The sequence below is a fragment of the Rattus norvegicus genome, chromosome 5 (assembly GCF_021556685.1).
Source record: "Rattus norvegicus strain SHRSP/BbbUtx chromosome 5, alternate assembly SHRSP_T2T, whole genome shotgun sequence".
In the NCBI taxonomy this organism is placed as follows: domain Eukaryota; kingdom Metazoa; phylum Chordata; class Mammalia; order Rodentia; family Muridae; genus Rattus; species Rattus norvegicus.
In genome coordinates this window covers 65048708-65058812 of record NC_141538.1, presented here as the reverse complement: position 1 = coordinate 65058812, position 10105 = coordinate 65048708, and the positions used below count along the sequence as shown (strand labels likewise).

At 52.3% G+C, this 10105-nt stretch overlaps 1 protein-coding gene across 1 annotated transcript in view; it reads left to right on the top strand.

Annotated features, from left to right (window-relative positions):
- The first annotated feature begins 1856 nt into the window (after positions 1 to 1856).
- The window catches only part of Shb (SH2 domain containing adaptor protein B), a 107541-nt gene continuing 99292 nt past the window's right edge, over positions 1857 to 10105 (top strand). The window contains 1 exon segment of the mRNA NM_001427398.1: positions 1857 to 3094. Within this exon segment, the coding sequence (NP_001414327.1) occupies positions 2402 to 3094 (693 nt within the window). The 5' untranslated portion in view covers positions 1857 to 2401.

The following is a 10105-nucleotide window of genomic DNA, read 5'->3' as shown; positions in this document are numbered from 1 at the left end:
TCCTAGGGACAGCGTTCTTGGCCCAGGTGGCCTGGCTTACTGCCAGGATCTGGCCTCCTTTCCTTCCTGAGCCTAGAATCTGAAGGGAGGGAGCCGGTTGGAGGTGGGGCTTGAAACAAGGATGTCCTGGCCTTTCAGGTTTTTTCTTTTTCTTAATTGGGGCCTCCCTCCCTGCAGGATGATTAAGTGCTTGTACAGCAGAGTGAGGATTTAAAGGGTAATTTGAGACATTTAAGTCTAGGGATACCCAAAATAAACATCTTAGCATCGACTTCTGGGGCCTCTCCCTGTGTTCCAGACACCAAAGGTTCAGCTTTGTCATGTGTGCAGAGTTTAAGACTGTTTCCTAGGGATGCTAAATGAATAGGTCTCGGGTAGAAGTAAGTGGTGATGTTGTTATCTGAGATTGTTGGGGTGTGGGCTAACAGTGGGGTTTGGAACATTCAAGGGGCCTTAGGGAACACAAGAGGCAAGGAGTCTGACTGTGCGTGGCTGAGTAGGTAGAGCAGAGCCTTCAGAGTCCTGGGTCTGTTTTTCTCCAGTGTAGTCTTGCTGGGGCCTGAGCCTGGTAGGCCCCAGGGGGAGCTTGGAAGAAGTACATTGTGGCTCACCAGGTCCTGAAGTCTCAGGATGAGAGCCTGACCTCCAGCTCTAGCAGATTCCTGGACTTACTGTCTATTTCAATAGGTTACTGCTCCTATAGGACACAGGAAAACCAGTGTGCCAAACTCATATATAATGTACAGGTGACAGGTGAAATTACGGTCACAGTGCTCTTTTTTACGCAAATCAGCATTCTAAAGGAATGGTTCAGCTCCCAGGTACTCAAAAGGAGGTACTCAAAGCGGGCGGTGGCGGGTTGTTAGGGGGGAGGGTTGCCCAATAGAAGTTCCAAACAGAACTTAGGTCTAAAAGGCAAGTACCTCATTTTCAGGCAATATTTTGGTCTTGACAAGGCTCACACTACCCCCCTGAGAGCAGATTCATAGGAAAGCCACTCCTCTTTGGCCTGGGTTTCTTCTCGTTTGGAATAGTAACTACATTGTCTTAGGTACATCATTATAGTGCCACCAGATCACAGGGGGGTATCCAAGTCTATTCATGTAATTTACCTCGGGGCCTCAGTTTCTCCATCTGTAAAACTGTCTCTGGATTAAATAGAGCCTCGCCAGCTCCGGTAACCTTAAGCGTTAAATGTTTACATAGCTGGTTCCACTAAGTTGGCAGTGAACAGGGTTAAAGCCCCACTTCCTACAAGGTGAAAAGGTAAGCAAACATTCCGACCTCCCCTTAGCCTTGCTCCGGGATTGGTGCCCCGCCTGGTCCCAGCCACCTATCGCGTCCGCATCCGTCATCTGGATTGCTAATACACTCATTAGCATAAAGAATTTTTCGAAGACGCGGCACCGGATAAGCTGAACCGGAGTCTCTGTCCCTTTAAAGAGAAGAGAGACAGGCACTCTCTCAATAAGGGTATCTCCCCTGCACAGTCCTCTCGGTCAACTAGAGGTCGTGCGTTAGTCCTGCCCGCCTATCACCTCGAAGGTGGGCATCCATTCCTAGAGTGCACGGCGCGCGGGCCCCCAAGGACTGTGCTGACTGTTCGGGCCTCCAGGAGCCGCAGTCTCAGCTGGAGGGAGGCCGGGCCTGCCAAGCAGCAGGACGAGGACGCCCTCGGGCACGACCCAGGGGCTGGCGCCCAGGCGGCCGCAGGAGGTGGCTCGTGCAGCAGGGGGGAGGTTCCTGACCGCACGCGGGAGGCGGGGTCTAGGAGGAGGCGGGGCATTGGTGGAGGGGTGGGGCCTGCGGGAAGGGGCAGGACCGCGGCGCAGGGCGGGTTCTGGCGGCGGAGTGTCACACACGCGGCGGCTCGGGAGGCGGCAGCAGAGGCAGCGGCAGCGCCAGGCGCCGCCGGGACGGGCAGGGACTCGCGGGCTCCGCCAGGCGCCGGCCGCCTCTCTCATTCGCTCTCTTGCTTTCTGACCCGCGGTGGGGCCGGGCTCGCCCCAGTGCACTCGAGAAGCCCGCAGCTGGCGGAGGCTCGCACGGGGCAGGGGCGCGCTCCGCGAGGGTGGGGGCGCTGGGTGCGGGTGTGCACGGCGGGGGGCGCCCGGCCTTCCGCTCTAGGCGGCCCCCGGGCCCTATGAGACTCGTCTGTGAGGGGCGCGAGATCCGAAGCTCGGCCGGCGCGCAGCAGGGGCGGAGGGCTGTGCAACAGCGGCCAGAGCCGGGCGGCGGCCGGCAGGAGGCGGCGGCTGCGAGAACTTGAACTTGGCGACCGGTGCCCCGCACGCCCCCCACCGGGGCAGAGGCGCTGCGGGACTGGGCGGCAGTGTTGTCCCCCGAATGGCCGCGGCGGCGGACGGGGCTCGCGCGCCGCGGCCCTAGGCGGCCCTTCGCCATGGCCAAGTGGCTGAACAAGTACTTCAGCTTAGGCAACAGCAAGACCAAGAGTCCACCGCAGCCGCCGAGGCCGGACTACCGCGAGCAGCGGCGCCGGGGTGAGCGGCGCGAGCAGCCCCCGCAGGCCGTGCCGCAGGCCTGCTCTGCGTCCTCGGCGTCCTGTGGGTCGGCCGCCGCCTGCTTCTCCGCCTCGTCGGGCTCTTTGCCCGACGACAGCGGCAGCACGAGTGACCTCATCCGCGCCTACCGCGCGCAGAAGGAGCGCGACTTCGAGGACCCGTACAACGGGCCGGGCTCGTCGCTGCGCAAACTGCGCGCCATGTGCCGCCTGGACTACTGCGGCGGCGGCGGGGACCCCGGCGGGGGCCAGCGCGCCTTCACGGCGGCGGCAGGCGCTGCGGGCTGCTGCTGTGCGGCGGCGGGAGCGGGCGCCGCCGCGTCCTCATCCTCATCATCCGGCTCCCCGCACCTCTACCGGAGCAGCAGCGAGCGGCGGCCGGCCACGCCGGCGGAGGTGCGCTACATCTCCCCTAAGCACCGACTCATCAAAGTGGAGAGCGCGGGCGCTGCGGGGGACCCTCCGGGAGGCGTGTGCTCTGGCGGCCGCACCTGGAGCCCGACGACCTGCGGAGGCAAAAAATTGCTCAACAAGTGCGCCGCCGAGGAGACCGGAGCTGGTCAGAAAGACAAGGTAAGATCCAAAGCTACTGGTGCGCATGGGAAACTGAGGCACCGCCACGTTTCCCATCCCTTCCACCAACTTTGCTCTGGCATCCTGGGGTCTAGGCTACAGCGCTCACTCTGCCAGATGGTTAATTAGACTCCGTCTCTTTGGTTTCTGCTCCCCAAACGCACCCTTACGGATCCCAGAGCCAGAGCGAGAGCACCCCGCCTAATTTTACCCAGAAGACATACCCAGCCAGCCCTTCCAGCTCCCCTAGTAAAGTCAGCAGCGGCTGGCCTAAAAGAGCATTTACTTTTGTTTACCCCGGGTTCCAGTAATGGTCCCCCCTCCCACATGCAGATGGGAATTGAAGTCCAGAGTCGGAAAGGTAATCTCTGGGTTATAGTTTTCCTTACTGGAAGTCCCTGACCGTGTGTATGTAAATGCTTCTAAACGTCCCACTCTGCGTGCCAGGTTTCCGAAGCCAAGCGGCCTTTTGTATTGGGAACCCCCACGCAGGCTTTTCCGGTGTAAAGGTTCATCTTCCCAGAGAACTTAGCCATCTGACTATTTACCCTCTCTCCCAGCTCCGCAGGCGGTCTGCTTAAGAGACTTCTTTCCTGATTCCATCCCTGTAGTACTGTTTCAGGAGAGAAGGAGCCTTGTGACAGTCCCCTGCTCAATCTACCAGACCATCTTGTTCCCTGCTTCATAACAAGGGAGTTAATTACAGCCAGGCCCCTCTACTCTTCCTTCCCTTCACACTCTGGAGTTGGCATCCCTTCCCCCATAAAAATACTTGTTCTGCCTATTTCTTTTGGAGGCAGTGTTTTGATTAAATCTGAGGCCCAGTGTGTGTGTGAGAGAGAGAGCTTTAGAGCAGGGTTGCCTGGCTGTCAGGCCCCTTTGCTCTGCCTGTGTTCTCCCCCCACACCCTCCTTGGGAGCTCAAACTTTTGCCTGGACTGATAGAGATTGGATATCCTAGCAGGGAGACATTTTCTGCCTGTCACAGCGGGTGCTTGGCAAGGGCTCTTTTTATTTTATGGGAGAGGTGGGGGAGAGAGAGGTGAGGAGGATGCCTTCCAGAGAAAGTCTTCTGACTGGTCTTCTCCCTGGGGTCATTCTGCGTCGCCCACCCAGGATGGATGGTGTGCGCAGCCTGAAGGAGCTTAGTGTGTCCCCTGTAACGGTGTAGGCACACACCTTGGAATCTCGTACTCTGCGAGCTTCCCAAGTACCCAAGATGGCATACTGATAACAGTGAGCTAGAAGCCCTGGTGACTCACACAGTCACCATAGGGGCCATAGGAGAGAGAGGTCCCTGATGAGTGCTGCGCTATTGGGCTCCCGTTTGATGGTTTCCGGAAGGCAAGCCTCCTGCAGCTTTGTATGTGGCTCAGGCTGAGTTTGGTGTGCTCACTGGGAGAGCCTGCAGCTTTTACCTGTAAGAGTGAGGAAAGAGCTTTCCAGAGAGGTTTACAGCCCACCTCACTTGACTCAGCATCCTGTTGTTGCCCAAGACCACTGCCCCTCAGGCAGACTTTCTTTGTTTACTGCTTGTGGTTCAGCCTGCTCTCTCTGAAGTCTTTGTGCTGCTTTCAAGATTGTTGTAAACATTTTTTTTTCCCAGTTAGTTAAGACTTACAGGTGCTTAGTTAACATATTTTGTAGCTGGGATGTCAAGTGTGCCCAAGAGTTGGCTTCATTGACACCATATTTCCCATGGGTCTTTGCTCTCCTCCAGCAGGTGCTGGAAGGGGAATCCTGTGCAGGACATGTCTGTTGGGTGCTGTGACAGAGGCCATCCTGTGATGAGGCCTGGTGTTAAATGGGGTCTCCATTGTTGAGCTGGAGCCAGTAGTGTTCAGACTGGAGAAAGGTGCTTGAGAGACCTGCAGGTATAAAGCTTTGGGGGTTGGAACTGAGATGTTAGAGTTGGACTGGACCCTAGAAGGGTTGCAGGGCCTGGGCCAAGGATGTGTAAACTGAGTTGACTGGTGGAAGGGGATACAGTTTTAAAGAAACACTGTCTGGGCTGGTTTCCCTTTCTCATGTTGAAGCTTTGATCTTTTAAAAGTGGTCTCTCCCGGGAGACAAGGGAGGAAGTTACCAGATGTTCCTTCTGTCATGAGGAAGGGAGGCAGCAAGGGAGAGGGACACGAAGTGTCCTGGAAGGCTGGTGGAGACAGTACTTTATTTTCTGAGATAAGACTGAAAACAAGGCTGACCTTAAAGTCTCTAGGTAGCCAAGGATGGGCTTGAGTTTGTGCCCCCCCCCCCCCCTTCTCACTGTCTATTTGGTTTTTAGAGACAGGATTCCTCTGTGTAGCCCTGGCTAGCCTGGAACTCACTTTATAGGCCAGGCTGGCCTCTGCTTCCTGAGAGCTGGGACTAAAGGCACGTGTTGCCACCTCTCAACTGTGGGGACTACAAGTATGGACCACGTCTAGTTTTATGCATTTCTGGAGATTGAACCCAGTGCTTTCTTTGTACATGCTAAGCAAGCAATTCTACAAAGGGAGCTCCATCCTCAGCCCTCCTCTGCCACTTCTTTAAAAAACAAAAAACCCCTGCACATTTGGTTTTATTGACTATTTTTTGGACAGTTTCATACATATATGCAATGTATCTTGATGAGTCCACTCTTAGCTCCCCACTCCCTCTCTGCCCCACCCCCAAACACTTGCTGCTCTGACCTTAATCTTTTTTTTTTTTTTTTAAGTAAGATTCACCTTTGGTGTCCAATTAATGCTGTTTGCTTGTATAGCATGGGGCAAACTACCAGCTCAAGAGCTCCCCAGCAAGGGGTGGAGCCTCATGGTTCCCCTCGGAATTACTATTGACAGGCTTGATCTTGTATGGATCTTGTGTAGATCTTGTGTAGATGACCGTAGTTGCTGTGAGTTTGTGAGTACAATGGCCGCCCATGGTTAGAAGGCAATACTTCACAGCGCTTCTCCATCCTAGCTCTTAAATTCTTACTGTTCCAACCCTAATGCGTTCATTCCCTGAAACGTGTGACTCCCCACAGTTCTGGTGGGAGCCTTGAGAATTAGCCTTTTGACAACTGTCTGGGTGATTGCTCCTTCTGGTCTTGGGTCCCACTCTTCTCCACCTAATTCCCAGGTCTTCTGGCCAAGACCACTTTGGATACAGGCTGCAGGTGCCCGTTGCCAACTCAGTATGTGGCCAGTACCTCCCCATCTGGCAGTCCTATGGCAATCTGGTTTTCACATTATTTCTAGCAGACAGCATTTGGGAAGCCAGACCTACTGTGATCCAGCTCTGAACATCCCGAACCTGTCTTCAGTCCCCAACAATAGCGTCAGGAAAATCCCACTTACCCTGGGGCAGCCTAGCCCTCAGAGAATTGGCCAGCACCAGTGTCTAGCTTTCACCCCAGGCTTGAGCTGAGAGAGAGTTCCTGTGGCATGCAATGTGGCTGCTGGCTAGTGCAGTCATCTTCCAGAGCTGTTCATACCATGACTCAGCTTTGGGGTCCCGTTTCTGCCCCTGTATACTTGAACCCTTTCCTCTCTTGCATACTTAAGTTATCCACCTGTTCTTCCAGGTGAGAGTCCAGGGACATGTCACCTGGCCACGTCCCACTCCACCACCGCAACATCTCCAATGGGGTGTTTTCCTTTACAGTTGTTCTTGGAAAAAGAGCCTTTTCACTGTTCCAGATTCCTCCTAATATAACTTAGTAACCATCTCTGTGCTCAGAGATAAGGCGTGAGTGAGTGGAGTTGGGGAGGAGGCGGAGGTCTGAGATTCTGCAGGAAGTGGATGTGAGTTTTCGTTCCTACACCCCACCCACCCAACCCCCACACGGTGATTTTTGTCCTGAGGACTTGGGGAGGTTTTTTCCTAGGAAGTAGGGGTTTAAGGTGAACCTAGAGACCAAAGTGGGATTTAAATAGGATGGGATGACTTCAGGCTGTAAGGGGACTTCTGTGTGTACTTGTGCTCACGATGGTAAAACCTCACTGTGGGATGTGTCCTTGGAAGCCAGAGCTCATATGCAGTGGGTCTTGCTTGGGAAAGGAGAGGCAACAGTGTATAGCAGAGGTGGGTGGGGGCTTCAGTTTGGGTCTTCCAAGTGAGTTTTTAAACAGAGGAGTCCATGTAGACTTTGACCCAGGGAAGGTGATACTTAAAGCCTTAATTAGGAGTCTGGGGGCAATGACCCAGTTAGAGGGCCATTGTAATATACTTCAGGTGAGAGGTGGGGAGCCCCCGAGTCCTGGGAGAGGTAGGTTCTGTAGGTAGAGCTAATATTTCTTCAGACATGCTGTTTGGGGGGAAAAAAGTTGACCCCTCCTTGGCAGCCAAACCGGTCTCATCCAGTTATGTTTTCTGCTGGTCTTGTTTCTTTTGTCATAATTAAGTGGTGTTTCCAGTACACCTGAGAAAGTCAAGAATTCATCATGACTTCAGTTTTCCCAGGTTTTTAATACATGCTAACGTGTACCAACACTTGGTATATTATCATCATCTACAGAATTGTGTTAAATAACACATTTTCCAATCCGAGTGAATAATAATTTTTAACAACACACACACACACACACTCACACACACCCACCACGACAAAGCACCTAGCAGTTTCTGAGTTCTTTGCTAGGCACAGGGAATTCAGAGGAAAGCAAGTGTGTGACCACGGAGGGTACAGCAGGTTATATACCCTGTTTCTGCTGCTGTCTGTGGTCTTAACCATAACCACCTGCCACTTAAATGGGGGCAGAGAAAGCCAGGTCTGTTTTCCCAGCTACTCTGGAAGCTGAGTCAGAAGACTTATAAATTCAAAGCCTACCTGGGCTAACGTGTTCAAGGCCAGTCCAGGCAACTTAGACCTTGTCTCAAAGTCAAATGTAAGAAGACTGGGTCTGGAGATGTGGCTCAGTGGTTTAGGGTACTCTGCTCTCCAGAGGACCTAGGTTCAATTCTCTGCACCCATATAGAGCTCACACAGCTCACGAACATCTGCACTCTACTTTCAAGGGGTTCAGTGCCCTCTTTTGGCCTCTGTGGGGTTCAGGCACATACATAGTGCATAGTTAGCATACAGGCCAAACACAGAAAATTAAAAAAAGTAAAAAAAGGAAAAAAGAGAGGGCTGAGTTGTTGCTTAGTGATAGAGTATTTATTTGTCTAGTATACTCTAATATTGCGTGGCAAAACCTTTCCCGGGTATACGCAACACTCAAAACTCAAGTCGTTGAGGCTTTTCTTCTCTGAAAACCTTTGCAGCTAAAGCTAGCTTTCTTCTGAGGTGGGGTTCTTAGCTTACTCTGGTGAGGAGGGGCCTAATGAGTTTGGTCTGTTTCAGGGACTTCCTGAAGCAAGTTCAAATAAGGAGTCCTGAAGGATAGAATGCTTCAATCTTACAGGAAAGTTTTGCACACACAATTGCCAGGCCTTGAATGCAATCCCCAGAACTTTGCCTCCAAATTGAAACAAAATTACTGACCCATACAGAGTTTTGTGTTTTCTTATTTCCTAAGCCAGAAACAATTGAGTAACTGTGTAGTATTTTACTTTGTATTAGGTCTTATAAGTCAGCCAGACAGTATTTAAAGTATGTGAAAGCCAAAACCTTGTGCTTTTCCCCTTTTTATTCTAGTTTGAGACAGGGATTGACTGTGTAGACCAGGCCAGCCTTGAACCCACAGAGATCCTCCTGTCTTTGTCTTCTAAGGTCTGGGTTAAAGATGTATGCCACGGTGCCTGGTCTACTGTGTTATTTTATATAGGAGACATAACCACCCTTGGTTTGTGGTATTCCAGAAAAGTTCTGGAAACAACGTCCCTTGGGTATCAATAAATGAACAAGCCTGAGGCAGTATCAGAACCTAAGGAAGGGCTGACATGCATCCAGAAGGCTGGACCAGCCTGAAAACTGGCAGTTGAAGGAGGGAGCCATTTGAGCTGACTGGTGAGGGAAGGCCTGACTGCTTGCACAGGGAACTGAGGAGCAAGGCTCCCATGCTGAGTGCTGGGCCCAACAGGCAGGTGCAAGGGCCTTACCTTCGTCAGAATGGGATGCAAGCTTGATGCAGGGGAGCTGACCTGTCATTGATCTTTTTCACATAAAATCACTAGTCCGGATCAATGAAGCCTGGGTCGAAGTGTCAGCCATTTCTATTTGATTGATAGCCATCTTCTCCAGTCCTTAAAATGTCCTTTTTTGGAAAAGGTTAGGACCAGAGTTGATGGCGGAAGACAGGTTGCCCATCCATGTCCCAACCCTTGAGTGAGAGAAATGTGTCAAAACTGCTCCCAGTGTTAATTCCCCAGGAGGCTTCATTGTAACACTTCCTTGGTCACAAAGTCCTCACAGCCGTTCTAGGTTCTAGGTCCAGATACTGTATCAGCTGTTGCTTGGTGTCATGTCACTCCAGCCTTAGAGGTCAGCCAACTCTTTTTTTTTTTAAAGGGCCAGAGCCAGGCAGTAAATGTTTTTCTGGTTTGAGATGGTCTCCATCACAGCGGGTTAGCTCTGCCATTTTATCTAAAGACAGTCTTAGTAGGAATACTTGTATTCTGATAAAACTTTATTTTTCAAAGCCAGGCGGCTGGCCTGCCTGTGGGTTATAGTTTTCTACCCAGGCACCAAACACCCAGTGTCATTCTGGTCTTGATGGAGCTCACTCTGGCCAGGGTGGTCTTGAGCTGTGCTGTTCAGCTGTGTTTCAGTATTGGCCCCCATTCTTCAGCACGTGCTCCTATATGGCAGGGCAGGGTTCCAAGAAAAGGCAGGAGCCCTTGAGCATTCTTGAGGTTTGAATCTAGGACATTGTTCCTTTGAATGCTGTTGACCCAGCAAGTCACAACACAAGGCCGAGATTCGGGAAGAAAGGCGGAATTGGGCAAGGGGAAGGGATGTAGGCAAGACATTCCTGGCATTCAGGGCTATTCATCTGCTGTGGGGACCGTCAGCCCATCTTACCGATAAAGACACTGAGGTTTAGAGACGTTAGTGATGAACCTAATGTCAGAGCTTTTAAGGATGACGACAAGGTGCACACTGTGC